At 52.7% G+C, this 14,416-nt stretch overlaps 1 protein-coding gene across 2 annotated transcripts; it reads left to right on the forward strand.

Annotated features, from left to right (window-relative positions):
* Nucleotides 1-3,977: 3,977 nt before the first annotated feature.
* SELENBP1 (selenium binding protein 1) lies at nt 3,978-12,808 on the forward strand. 2 transcript variants are annotated; one of them, XM_055584305.1, is made up of 12 exons: nt 3,978-4,108; nt 6,882-6,938; nt 7,082-7,194; nt 7,467-7,652; nt 8,331-8,451; nt 9,935-10,117; nt 10,401-10,579; nt 11,267-11,345; nt 11,441-11,562; nt 11,816-11,908; nt 12,072-12,190; nt 12,389-12,808. In XM_055584305.1, exons 1-12 carry the CDS (start codon nt 4,105-4,107, stop codon nt 12,549-12,551), a joined length of 1,419 nt encoding a protein of 472 aa, XP_055440280.1. In that variant the 5' UTR covers nt 3,978-4,104; the 3' UTR covers nt 12,552-12,808. The 2 variants fall into 2 exon arrangements, with proteins under 2 accessions (XP_055440280.1, XP_055440281.1); XM_055584306.1 differs by lacking the exon at nt 9,935-10,117.
* The last annotated feature ends 1,608 nt before the right edge of the window (nt 12,809-14,416 follow it).

The following is a 14,416-nucleotide window of genomic DNA, read 5'->3' on the forward strand; positions in this document are numbered from 1 at the left end:
CCTTCCTTCCTCTCTCTAATATTAATATATATGTGTTAGATAGCATATTGAAAAGCAGAGACATTACTTTGCCAACAAAGGTCCATCTAGTCAAGGCTATGGTTTTTCCAGTGGTCATGTATGGATGTGAGAGTTGGACTGTGAAGAAGGCTGAGCGCCGAAGAATTGATGCTTTTGAACTGTGGTGTTGGAGAAGACTCTTAAGAGTCCCTTGGACTGCAGGGAGATCCAACCAGTCCATTCTGAAGGAGATCAGCCCTGGGTGTTCTTTGGAAGGAATGATGCTAAAGCTGAAACTCCAGTACTTTGGCCACCTCATGAGAAGAGTTGACTCATTGGAAAAGACTCTGATGCTGGGAGGGATCAGGGGCAGGAGGAGAAGGGGATGACAGAGGATGAGATGGCTGGATGGCGTCACTGACTCAATGGACGTGAGTCTGAGTGAACTCCGGGAGTTGGTGATGGACAGGGAGGCCTGGCGTGCTGCGATTTATGGGGTCGCAAAGAGTCGGACACGACTGAGCGACTGAACTGAACTGTGTTTGTTTTGTTCTAATACCTTTACTTGGAGTTTGTTTACAAAAGTAACACATACTTGTTATCTTTTCTTTTCTTCTTTTTGGCCACACCTTTGTTTTGGCTGTGTAGCTTGTGGGATTTTAGTTCCCTGACCAGGGCTTGAAACCTGGTCACAGCATTGACAGTACTGAGTCCTAACCCCTGGACTGCCAGGGAATTCCCCATGCTGGTTATCTTTTAAAATGCACAAGTATTTTTTTTAAATAATGGAAAATTATCCCCTTCCTTTCATTGCCTCTTTCCAAAGGTAACCAGGCTGGCATTCAGTTGTATATGCTCCCAGTCTTTCCTGGAGCACAGGGGAGTCTTCACCACTCCCCCCACCAAGACTGCACAGTTCCAAGCTGAGGACATCTGCTTCCTCATTCCTCTCCCCCTTTCAAGAAAAACTCTCCATGTTCTGAGATTTCTCAGAAACAAAACACCACAGCTTTCCACATTCCTTCTGTGCTCCCCACCCTCCTCCTTCAACCAAACAAAGCAAAACAAAACACAGAAATGCCAAGGAATGATTATAAAAACTGTGAGCTCCTGAATCAGGCAGATCTGGATGGAAATCCTGCCATACCATCTGTCAGTTGCCTTGACCCTCTCTGAGCCTCAGTTTCTTTGTAAAAGAAAACATGATTTACTTACAAGATTGGGTTGGGACAGGGTTAAAGTGGGCGCTAGACAAGGGTTGGTGCGTGGGGGGAGATTTCATAACTTAATTTTTCTTTCTTCTCAATATCACTCCCAGGCCAATTGCGAGTGCTTGCCTGTCACTTTTGTTCTGCTAGAGATGAAGAACACCAAGGTTTCTTTTCTTTTGTAAATACATCATGTTGTTCATCATTTCCTCTCCCTTCCCATCACTGGGTTTAGTACTTCTTTCCTCAATTCCCCGTTTCCCCGTCAATGTTCTCAGGGCCTGTTTACAGGGTCCCAAAGAAATCGGGCTTCAGGTGAAAGAAAAAGGGGGACCAGCAGTGCCCCCCACCCCGCCCCCTGTGGCTGCGGCTCCAGGACCCCCCACTTCAGCCAGGAACACCCCACTTGCTGTTTGTGGAGGCCACAGCCAAAGCTGGGGCAGCGGTTACACAATCGGTTACACAATCGCCTGGCTGTCTAGTTGTTAACCTTATAACCTATCACCTCTAATAATCATTGTGCCTCTCTGGGGCTTGAAACAACAGAAGGAATACACCCACCCTGCCAGCCTTCCCAAGCACCAAGTTTCGGGCTGGGGGATGCCCAGAGTCAGGGTGTCATGCAGGGCCACCCAGGTGAGTAGACTGAAGTCCAACTCGCCCAGCTCCAGTTGGCCTCTGTTTCAGGAAAGGGATCCCTGAAATTCCTGAGAAGCAGCACTAGGGGCACTCAGGAGACCCGTGCTGATTGGGGTACAGTTCACCCCAAGCCCTGTTCATACCCAAAGAAGCAAATACACCAAGGGCGCTTCTCCGTTATCATTATCAGTCTGAACCCTGACCCTGGATTGCCTCTACCTGCAGCCCCGATTGGGACAACTTTCCCCAAAACTTTGCAGGCTCTGGAGTGAGGATTCTGAGAGAAAATCACAGGAAGAGGCTAGAGGTGAGAGTGTGGAGCCGCAGGGCATGAGAGAAGTTGCATTGCGTGACAGACTCTGGGACAAGCTAAATAATAGCTTCTTTGAAGTTAAGAACTATTGATAAGGGGGGTGCTGAGGGTTCTTTCTCTTTCAGATCTTGGCTGTTAGTCTCCCTCAAGCCAAAAAGTAGAAGAGTAGAGAAGAGGTGGGCAATAGAGACCCCAGAATGAGGGTGGCCAGAGGGATGGGGCAGGGTGAGTGGAGGCAGCCTGGAAGCAGGAAGCTGGCAAAGGTGAAGAAGCAGCCCTCAGGGGCCACCCCCTGTGGGACAGCTGCACCCCCTTGTCAGCTGCCTGGGTGACAGTACAATGGCGAGGATGTAGAAGCAGGAAAGAGCCAAGAGGGGCTGAGTGACACTGGGGATGAGGGGATAAGGGAGGACCCCGGTCATGGGCAGCCACAGAGCATCTTCCCTTGAGTCAAATGATCCCTCACCCATGGGAACCAGGAGGCCAGACACCCATCACACCACACACCAAAGCCCAGCCTTGCTCTCCTGCCTGCCACTCTGGTTTAGAAGCCCTGTGGCTCTTTTCGACAGGCAACCTCAAGCCCAAACATTGTTACTTTTACTCTCCAATAAAAACTTCACCGCGGAGCTTTCATCCCAGGAGATGAAAGAGGCTTCCTGAGATCAGAGCCAGCAGGTTCCTAGAAGGGCGTGGGGGTTACCCCAGTCACGTAGCCAAGTTTGATGACAGAGGGGGCCCTTGGTTTCGAGATGCACAGCAATTTGTGGGGGTCCTCTTGTCCAGCTCTCTAAACCCTCACTCCCCAGATGAGGGCAGCCCCCAGAGAGATAAGGGATCAGGCTTTAACCATCCCTCAGTTCTTGAGCAAGTAGCTGTCATTTGCCTAGGAGCTGGGACACTCTATTAGCAGGCTCAGCAGTCATGGAATCCTCCAGTTGGAGAACTATATCCTGGATAGATGGAGAGCCTGAGTTTTAGGGCCTGTCACGGTCAGCTAGGGACAATGGCATCACGCTGGGCTGTCCTTGGGCCCTGCTATGCTGCCCTAAGGAGTTGTTGGGGCACCAGGCTGGGAGGTGAGGGGAAGCATTTCACTTTCACCTTCTGAAGTTTACGAGGGTAGTAGAGGGTAGTAATGAGCACTGCCAAGCTTCTTTCCACTTCAAACCTTATGAGGAGCTAATGGGTCTGGGGAAGTTGGAACCTGGACACACAACCCCGCCCTGGCCCCTGTCAGGGCAGCTGTGGTAGGGGAACACAGATGTCTGGAATAAGAAGGAACCTCAGGAGGGAGCTGACCCTGGCTATGGATTGGGGAGCAAATGAGCCCACAGTCCTCAGGGTCTCTGAATGCCAAGAGTCAGGTCCACGTGCAGAGATGAGCGTTTAGAGATCCAGAAACGTGTGAGCATACACACTCATGCCAATACACATGCCCATGCCCATAAAGGCATAAACATTCTGGCAGGTACACAGATGTACACAGGCACACACAAGCACCCTCACATAGCCACACTGACACAAATACACACTCCCGCAGGCACTTGCACATACACGCAGGCAGCACACAGGTATACCGGAGCGAGAACCCGCCCAGATACACAAAAGCCCATGCCCAGGCCCCCACCCCGCTGAAGGGAAACGTGCTCAGACACAGCGCACATCTGCACACGCTCAGGTTCCTTCGCACACACACTTGCACTCTCACACAAACAGCTGCCCAGGCCATTTGAAAGTGCCCCAGCTGGCCAGCCGCTACCCGTCATTCCCGCCTAGCTGCGGCCCGGGCCCTCCCCCTGCCCCGCCCACCCCAATTGTTTGTATAAATTCCGTCCCGGCGCCCCTTTCCCGCACAGCCAGCCAGCCTGGACACCTGCACAACCTTCTCTCTCTGCCCACTCCTGGCAGACCCCTCGGGAGCAAAGCGCACCAGCGAGCAGCATGGGTAAGGAGCGGGGCTTCTGCCCACCGTGCGCTACCCGCCGCTGGCCCGCCCTCCACCAGGAAGTGACCGAAAACCTGGAGCGGGAGCTGGTTAGCGGAGGGAGCTGCCCGGCTCTGCTCCACCGTCGCCACCCCACCCCCACCCCTGCATTTCCCAGAACCAAAGTTCTGGAATCGTCTGTCTGGGAAGGCAGAGGGACTGCTGGGAAGGGTGACCTTGGGCTCCCACCCAGCTCCCCAGCTGCAACCTGGGACCAGGGCGCCTTGCTGCAGCTGAGAAAATACATATGGGTGAGGGCACTTAAGAGCGATTGTACAGTCTCTGACAGTTACCATGGGAGACTGACAACCCTGATTCAGCCCTAGGCCAGCTTCTCACTGCAGGGACTAGGGAACCCGGCCTTCCGTGGCCAGGATGCTCTCTAGCTATCCTGCCCCACCAATCACTCCAGGAGGGAGGTCAGGGAGCCCCCACACTCTCTTAAAACGGGGGGCAGGGGAGAAAGGCTGTTTCAGACTGTTTCAGTGCCTCCACCTTCTCAGTCCTCCAAGTCTCCAAGCTCTTCTATTCCCCTATCCGTGGACTTCTTGATGTCAGGCTGAGGAGGAGCCTGGGTCTGCTTGGGAGTATTGAGGTTCTTGCCTCCTGGGACCTGGCTCTTTCCTGTGCTGGTGGAATGCCCAACAAGCCAGCCTGGCTTTGGAAGAACCCCTGGGCTCATCTCAAACCCAAAGATAGTCAGAGATGTTGCTTGAGATGCTTAAGATAGATGCTCCCCCAGAAAGAGGACTGATGCTCAGTGGAGTCTGAGTGGCTCACAGGGCCTGACCCTGACTGGGAGAAATGCTGTGGGTGTTGGGGCATGGGGCACTTGGGCTCTGGGATGGGAGGATAGTGCTTAGGGGCAATACCTCCTTCACAACACACCTCCTTCATACCTTTACTTCTCTCTCAGTCTCTGGCTTTGCAGTTTTTGTATCTCTGTCTTGATGTCTTGGAGTTGTTTTTTTTTTTTTTTTTTTTTTTAATATTTTTATTTATTTATTTGGCTGCATGGGGTCCTAGCTGCAGCACCAGGGGTCTTTTAATTGCAGCGAGGGTTCTCTAGTTGTGGTGCATGGGTTCCAGAGCTGTGGGCTTAGTAGCCTTACTGCCTACAGAATCTGAATTCCCCAACTAGGGACCAAACCCACATCCCCTGCACTGCAAGGCAGATTCTTAACCAGTGAACCACCAGGGAAGTCCCTTGAGGTCTTGGAGTTTTGAACTTCCTTCCATTCTGTTTCTGGCAACCTCCTTCCCCTCCCCCTCACCTCCTGTGCCAAATCCTGACATAGCTTGGTTGTAGAGCTGAACAAGTATTAATTCCTTGGGGCTGGGCCTCACCTGTCCCAGACCAGCCCAGCCCTCTCTCTGGGCACCAGGCACTGCCTTGGATCTTTGGCACAGCTCTACCCATATTTATACAATATTTCTCGCCTGAAAGTACTTCTGAGTACTTTGTCTCGTTTGGCCTTCACAGCCACTTAGAGAAGAAGGTGAGGTATTATTAGCCCTTTTAGGCAAAGGAGAGAAAATGGAGCGAGTAGATGTCAAACCTGGACCTTGAAACCACACTCTGGACTCTCCACTGCTGTTACTGCCTTTCAGACTCCTAAGTCATGTGGCTGCTGCAAGTAGGGGACCTGGCTCCCTGGCTGAGGGCCTGAGCCCAGGTACCAGTGGAGGTTGGACTCTGGAGCAGTGGCCAGACTGGCCAGGCTCCAGGCAGGGAGGCCGTGTCAAGTCCTGCGAACTCCACTTCAGGGTTTTTTTTGGCCTACAGCTCCCTCAGTTTATTCCTCAGCCCTTCCTCCAGATTAGGCCCCAAATCCTGATGCTTAATGCCTAGTGGTAGCCATCCTTGTCAGGGACTGACTTTGGTTCCTGACTGTGGTCCCCTAGATCCACGTGGCTTCTCTTGCCAGACTTCAGGAGACAAGGAGGGCCACCTCCTACAGCTCTGGTGGTTGGGCATCTGAACTCTCCAGGGTTGGCTTACAGATAAACCAAGTGGATGGGCCCACACAGGGGTAGAAACTGGTCTAAGGATCTCCAGCTGGTGTCTGTCCTGCAGCCTTGAATTTCAGCCTCCTAACTCTTCCCAGACTCTTGGTTATATAACCCTAGCGCTGGCTGGCAGCCTGAGGTTCAGGACCCAGAGGGGAGGGAAGCAGGAAGTATCCGAGCTCCTGACTTAGATGCCTTTCAAGTGAAATGAGATGAACAGGCGCCACCTGAGGGCTGTTCCTCAAGCACAACCAGGGTTTACTGGCTGCTCCCAGGCAAGTACACAGCCTCATGCTTGACTTCAACTCCTGGTTTATTTCTCATACAAGCCTACTGTGGTATTCTTATTACCCTCTTCTTTCAGATGATGTGAAAACTGAGGCCAAGGAGGTAAAGTGATGTGTCTAAGTTCCCATGGCCAGTCAGTGACCAGCTGAGATGGGGACCCAAGTCAATGTCATAACCATTGCACCACACAGCCTCCCCTGCACGTACCCTTCTCCTGCCTCCCCTGGGTCCTGCTTGAGGGTCTGTCCACCTTCAAATATATCTCTGCAACTCTTCCCACCACTCCCACACACTCAGGAAGGTCTGGAGGGGACCTGGGACGGTTCCTCTGCCTTGGCCAGTGGCGGGATGGGAGGACTGGGGGGTGCAGCATGTAAGGAAGGAGACTTCGCCCTCCAGAGCATGGGCCAGCCAACAAGCCCCATTGTTTCCACAGCGACCAAATGTGGGAAGTGTGGACCTGGCTACCCTTCCCCTCTGGAGGCCATGAAAGGTAAGTGTGTGAAGGCTGAGATCCAGCATCCCCAGGGGTGGGCAAGCCAGTGCCTATTACTGACCCTGTTGCTGGCACACCCGGCACTGGTCTGGCCCTCCTCCCCAGCACGTCACCCCCACTGCCTGCTTTCTACCCTCTAGGACCCAGGGAGGAGCTTGTCTACCTGCCCTGCATTTACCGAAACACGGGCACTGAAGCCCCGGATTACCTGGCCACTGTGGACGTCAACCCCAAGTCTCCCCAGTATTCCCAGGTGAGGTGGCGCTTGGACACCAGCGGGCCCTAAGACCCCCTCCTCTAGATTGCCCTGACAGTCCCCTCCCCACTCCGGCCTCCTTCACCCTCCCTGGGTCTGGTTGTTCAGGTTGCTCATTGCACAAGAGCACCCCCCCCATGTGCAAGGTCAGTGCTGGAATCAAGGCTGTGCTCTGCTGCCAGCTGCAGTGGGTCCAGGGGCCCCTTTTTGAAAAGCACACAGAGGCATGGTCTGGATAAGCACCGCCCATACCCGCTCTCCTCTGCTAGGTCATCCACCGGCTGCCCATGCCCAACCTGAAGGACGAACTGCATCACTCAGGATGGAACACCTGCAGCAGCTGCTTCGGGGACAGCACCAAGTCGCGCACCAAGCTGGTGCTGCCCAGCCTCATCTCCTCCCGAGTCTATGTGGTGGACGTGGCCACCGAGCCCCGTGCTCCAAAGCTGCACAAGGCACGTCCTCTGCCCCAGCCAGCTCTGAGCCCCTAATGTGCTCAGCACCTGGGGCAGCCTATGGGCAGGAAAGCCGCCCCTACAGCAGCTGCCTCGGGCTCCTGAGCAGGGTCAGGCTCAGCCGCAGGGAGCGGGGCTGGACTTTGGAGGAGAGTTACCAGGTGTGCTGGGTCATTGTCACCCAGGGGCACCACAAGGGAGGAAGGAGGCTCTAGTTTTTCACTCTGAGCTGAAGGAGCCATTTCTTCCCCAGTGAGTTAGTGAGCCCAGGGTTTCCCTTAGGCGGAGCCTCTGATCCCTCCTTTCAACACTTTGCTGAGTGCCCTCTTTGTGCCAGGCACTCACTGCTGGCTGCTGGTGATACAGAATTGACACTGGCATCCTCCCAGCCTGGGAGGAGCTTATGGTCTCAAAGGGCTGTGAATGCCCTCAAGACTGGGGAGGAATGGGAAGGAGGGAGGAGAGAAATTCCAGCTTTCTGCCAGAGAGTTGTCAGTCTCTCTGACACCGCTGCTGCTCTGCAGACGGAACCTTTGCCATATTCCTACAGGGAAAATTGTGTCCATGTTTGAAAGGAAAAGAGGGTGGGTCAGCAAATAGAAGTGTGGGAGGGGAGGAGTAAGGAGTGGAGACTCCTGGCCCTGTTGGTTTCTGACATCATTCCTTACCCCTCTCCAGGTCGTTGAGCCCAAGGAGATCCATGCCAAGTGTGACCTGGGCTACCTCCACACCAGCCACTGTCTGTCCAGTGGGGAGGTGATGATCAGTGCCCTGGGAGACCCCAAGGGCAATGGCAAAGGTATTGTAGGCACACCTGTGAGGGAAGCACATTCCAAACTACAGGAGGGATGGAATGACCTTCCAGGGAGAATCAGAGGGTGGGTCTCATCCAATGTTTAAATAATAATCATGTAACTTTGGTCTTCCCAGCTGGCAGTAGTGGTAAAGAACTTAGCTGCCAGTGCAGGTTGACGTAAGAGATGTAGGTTCGATCCCTGGGCCGGGAAGATCCTCTGGAGGAGGGCAGGGCAACCCACTCCAGTATTGCTGCCTAGAGAACCCCATGGACAGAGAAACCTGGTGGGCTGGAGTCCATAGGGTTGAACACAGTCAGACAAAACTGAAACAACTTAGCACATATGTGTGTAACTTCAGTTGTTTCAATTATTTTTATGAGGATGAGCCTTGAATGATGAATTCACTTACAAGTTCTGATCTGCCATGGGGAATGTGAGAGAGTACAGACATGGCCTCAGAAAACAGATACATTTAATATCAGCCTTCCCGAATTCAAGAGCAAATCTTACAATCCTTGGGATCCTTAATTATCATAGCTACTTGTTCACTTATGGTGTGATCAATAGCTTTTACATGAAATGTCTACTATGCGCCAGACATGACCTACGAGATAGATGCTACTGTGATCCCTGTTTCACATGTTAGGAACCTGGGGTGCAGACTGGTTAAGTCAGCAGCTATTAAGTAGCAGAGCTAGAACTCAAACCTGGCACTGTGGCTCCCCAATTATGTCTTAATCACTGTGGTGTACAGCTTCTCTCCCAGCCTCACCTGTTTCACCAGAGCTTTCCATCCAAAGGGCTTGGAGTGAACTATCAGTTAAGGTCATGGATGGCCTTAGTGATCACTGCATTAGATAGACTGCAGTAGATTACTGCATTAGACGGCATTAGATCAAGGTTACTGCATTAGACTCCATTTAACTGCTTTTTCCAGAAGACAGGTTGCATGACATTCCAAGATTTAAGAACACTTAGGAGTAGACATCTATTTACATTTGCAAAGAAATGGCAAGGTGTCACAACCTACTCAGCTAAGGAAAAACATAGTGGGCACTCGTGTCGAATTACAAATAAATAGCATTTTCTTTGTCTAAAAAAATGTAGTGAGCAGAATGGAGTTTAGACTCTGGCAGGAATCCTACACTGAAAGTAGGAGACTGGGCAGAGGAAGCATAGGGTACAGTGTACTAAAAGATCCTGGCACAAGGAAGGAAAAATGAACCCTTTGGTCTGGGAGAGGGATGAACTGATGAGAGGCAGGAACACCAGAGCAAGTCCCCACCTTTCACCTGGCCTTCTGGGTGGGACCCTTTGGACAGGTGGCCAAATCCACCTCCTGAATCTAAGGACCTGGCACACCCAGTGGGAGAAGGGGCACCAGGCGATGGGCTTGGAGTCTCTTGGACAGGCCTGGGGTGAAGGCTGGATGCAGGTCCTGTCTCCACCACCTCTACCTACCACTCGACTTTCCTCACTGCTCAGGGGGTTTTGTGCTCCTGGATGGAGAGACATTTGAGGTGAAGGGGACGTGGGAGCAACCTGGAGGTGCTGCGCCTATGGGCTATGACTTCTGGTACCAACCTCGACACAATGTCATGATCAGTACTGAATGGGCAGCTCCCAATGTCTTACGAGATGGCTTCAACCCTGCTGATGTGGAGGCAGGTGAGAATCCCCCGTATACCCATGGGCTGGCTGGAGCCTGCTCACATGAACCCCTGCTTTTCTCTTCCAAACCCCCACTCTCCAGCCATCTTATTTCCCTCATGTGGATCCTGGAACCTTGGGGTGATGGTATAGGATGTGCTAAGTGCTCTGACTTGCTCAAGCATCCTTCTGATCCCTCCAACCCATCTTTCATCCTTCTACCCTGGGCTGGGCCCCAGCCTTGGCCCAGGCTCTCCTGCCCTGATCCTGATTCCATCTTTCGGCCGCATCTCCACCCCAGGGCTGTATGGACAACGCTTATACGTGTGGGACTGGCAGCGCCATGAGAGGGTGCAGACCCTGACTCTGCAGGACGGTCTCATCCCCCTGGAGATCCGCTTCCTACACAACCCGGCCGCTGACCAGGGCTTCGTGGGCTGTGCCCTTGGCTCCAACATCCAGCGCTTCTACAAGAACCAGGTGATGTGAGCTCTGGCCCTCTCCTCCCAGCAGTCCTGTCAACTCTTTGCCAGCTTCCATACTGTGCCCTCCCTTCTCCCTCAGGGTGACCCAGGCCTCCTCCTCCTCTGGCTGCACCAACCCAGACTTCCCAGGAATTAAAAATAAGGCCACCTGCCCTGCCTCTCTTCTCTGTCCTAGGCTAATTTCTCCCTAAGCCCCAACTGGCCATATTCATTCATTCATTCAAAAAATATTTAGTGAGTCAGGCACTGTGCTAGGGCTTCCCAGGTGGTACTAGTGGTAAAGAACCCACCTACCAATGCAGGTAGATGTAAAGAGACATGGGTTTGATCCCTGGGTTGAGAAGAACCCCTGGATCAAGGCACAGCAACCACTCTAGTATTCTTGCCAGGAGAATCCCATGGACAGAGGAACCTGGAGGACTGAGGTCCGTAGGGCCGCAAAGAGTTGGACACAGCTTAAGCAACTTAGCACACACACACACACTGTGCTAAGTGCTGGGAACACAAAGGGAAAGCAGACATGATCCCTGCCTTAGGAAGGTCTGCATGGGAGTTAGACCCTAGTGGCAAGACCCTATACCTGCTGTCTCTCTGCAGACAGTACACTCTAGGGAGACCTAGACCTGACACTCATCACCCGACTCTGACGGGCTCCCCTCTCTGCCTCTTAACCCCAATGCAGGGAGGCACTTGGTCAGTGGAGAAGGTGATCCAGGTGCCCTCCAAGAAAGTGAAGGGTTGGATACTGCCTGAAATGCCAAGTGAGTGCTCGGGGGAGCATGGGAATTGGAATGTTGATTCCTGGGTTGGGGAACAAGAGTCCCTAAAGCCTCTGGACCCCACCCCCTACCCCCAGGCCTGATCACTGACATCCTGCTGTCCCTGGACGACCGCTTCCTCTACTTCAGCAACTGGCTGCATGGGGACCTGCGACAGTATGACATCTCTGACCCCAAGAGGCCCCGCCTCGTGGGACAGGTGGGGTCCCAGCAGGATGGAGAGGGAGGGAGGGAGGAAGTAGATATCTAGACATGAGGCAAAGGGTACAAAGTACCTGGGGGATGATAAAGAAGGTACAGGAAAAACAGAGATGGGGGCTGAGGGATGCTTGGGCCAGAACCACAGGGAATCGTGGTTGCACGTGGGGAATGTGAGGAAGTGAGGTGCTCTTCCTGGAATGTCCTCACCGCCCACCACTGTCCTCCTTTCTGCTCTGCACCTCCCCATCCAGATCTTCCTCGGGGGCAGCATTGTTAAGGGAGGCCCTGTGCAGGTCTTGGAGGACCAGGAGCTAACGTGCCAGCCAGAGCCCCTGGTGGTCAAGGTGAGGCTGTCTCCTCTACAGATCAAGGGTCCCTCAGATCCCTGCTGGAGAGGTATGGGGGAGAGGGCTGGGCCGCAGCTGAATATCTCTCCAGGTTTGAGTGGTGCCACTGATTCCCACGACCTGTATGTAACCCTGGGGTCTGACCCCTGCTTTTCCCAAGGGGAAGCGAGTGGCTGGAGGTCCTCAGATGATCCAGCTCAGCTTGGATGGGACCCGTCTCTATGTTACCACATCGCTGTACAGTGCCTGGGACAAGCAGTTTTACCCTGATCTCATCAGGTAAGGAGACAACCTGGGCTCCCCTCCCAGCCCTCCTCTCCCAGAGGGGTTGGGCTTCCTGAAGACTCCTCAGCTCCCCTTGCAGACTCTGCTCCCTCCTCAGGAAGCCCTCCTCCCTCCACCAACACTTACCTAATTTTGATGGAAAGAGAGGTGGCCCCCTCTGACCTCTTTCTTCTCCTGCCCTGTCTCTACCAGGGAAGGCTCTGTGATGCTGCAGATCGACGTAGACACAGTAAGGGGAGGGCTGAAGTTGAACCCCAACTTCCTCGTGGATTTTGGGAAGGAGCCCCTTGGCCCAGCCCTGGCCCATGAGCTCCGCTACCCTGGGGGCGACTGCAGCTCTGACATCTGGCTCTGAAGCAGCCCCCCAGCCCCCCGACTCCGGCTCCTAGCTGCATTCCACATTTTGAACCCTCCATTCTGCAAAGACCTGGCTTCACTCTGCTCTCTCAGCCTCCGACCCTTAGCAGCTTCTCCTTTTAAAGCCAAACCCAGGCTGGTGACATGTAGTGAGCCATGTCTCCATCTGCCTGCCACGGCCACAAGCTGCTCACTGTGCTGTTTTTACATGAGCTGTTGGAAATGATTTTTCTAAGAAATAAACTGGTGAACCTCTTCCTGAGATCACTTTGTCTCTGGGGGCACTGGGCCTATGGCTCCTCCTCTGTTGACCCGTTGTATCTTGCACAGGAAGGTCCTGAAGAGGACCAAGGGGTGGGGTAGTTATGATGACTAGTTCGTGCCAATGATTACAGTATGATGCTATTGGTGCCAAAATCTCACTTTTATGGCCAGATAGAACCTGAAGATTTTGAAGGCGGTTGTCACAAGGAGAGCTGGCAGGGTGAGACTATCAATCAGTGTTCCTAAACTATTTTTTTTTTAATCTTTTAAATTAAAAAAAAAAGTTTATGTATTTGGCTGTGCAGGCTCTTAATTGTGGCATGTAGGATCTACTTCCCTGCCAAGGGATCAAATCTGGACCCCCTGCACTGGGAATGTGGAATCTTAGCCACTGGACCACCAGGGAAGTCGCTAATTTGTGCTTTCTTTTAATGAACCAACCATCTCATCCACCACCCCCAGGAGAATGTAACATGGCCTCTCACACACAGGAGATCCCCTAGACCCCTGACATAGATGGTGCTGTCAGGTCCCAATGCTGCTGCCAAGACTGGGAGAGCACACCGGTCCGGGGAGGTTAGGTTTGTCACCTCCTACCTGGAAGACAGGAACGAGACTGGGCAGGAAGGCTGGGACTCAAGGTAACCAACCCAGCAGACCAGGCCCCAGGACTCTTCCCTCCTTGCCTGGACGGTGTTTTAGAACCTTGCCCAAATCAGAGATGTCTCCTTTCTCTGCATTAAGTCATCAGTTGTTTGTAAGAGGAATGCAATGGAAGTTTCAGGAATCTAAGAGGCAGCAGCCAAGCAGTAATTCCATTGACTCCTTCACTCTCTACCCAAGACAGTATCAAGCAACATGCAGGTATTAATCTACCTTATTTTCTGTCTTCCACAAAGATGTCTTTATTCTAAATACTGAAATAGTCTAAGACCCCCAAGATGGCCAGGCTGCACTCTTTCCCTCTGAGGTCTTTATGGTTATGTTTCATTTTGACCATGCCATGCAGTATGTGGGATCTTAGTTCCCCAGCGATTGGAGGCACTGAGTCTTAACCACTGGACCATCAGGGAAATTCCCTTTCCCTGAGGTCTTTAAACATGCTCCTTGAAACATCTACCTCAACTTGAGTGTTGATTCCCTCTCACTGCCTTACCTGCCATCTGGGCTAGATCGTGATATCCCTGGGAAAACCTCCTTCCCTAATGGCTCCAGGTTAGTGACATCCTACACTTTACCTCTGGTGGCTCAGTGGCAAAGAATCCACCTGCCAATGCAGGAGACACGAGTTCAGTCCTTGGGTCAGGAAGATCCTCTGCAGGAAGAAATGGCAACCCACGCCAGTATCTTTGCGTGGGAAATCCCATGGACCGAGGAGCCTGGCAGGCTACAGTCCATGGTAGTCACAAAAGAGTCAGGCATGACTTAGTGACTAAACAATAATAGCAACAAACACTTCATCTCAGCCCGAATATATGCCACATTATACTGAGACTTCCTGCCTACTCTCAGCATCCAGCTTCTGCCTTAATCAATAAGTGACTGTAAACTATGACTAAGTTTCAGGGAGCCTTGGGATTTACTGGGTCTTAACAGAGT

Source organism: Bubalus kerabau, chromosome 6 (assembly GCF_029407905.1).
Source record: "Bubalus kerabau isolate K-KA32 ecotype Philippines breed swamp buffalo chromosome 6, PCC_UOA_SB_1v2, whole genome shotgun sequence".
In the NCBI taxonomy this organism is placed as follows: Eukaryota; Metazoa; Chordata; class Mammalia; order Artiodactyla; family Bovidae; genus Bubalus; species Bubalus kerabau.

Excerpts from the sequence above, each read along its gene's own strand:
- SELENBP1 (XM_055584305.1), top strand. Across the intron at positions 7,195-7,466 it reads AGTCTCCCCAGTATTCCCAG|GTCATCCACCGGCTGCCCAT; the intron begins GTGAGGTGGCGC and ends CTCCTCTGCTAG. Across the intron at positions 7,653-8,330 it reads GTGCTCCAAAGCTGCACAAG|GTCGTTGAGCCCAAGGAGAT; the intron begins GCACGTCCTCTG and ends ACCCCTCTCCAG.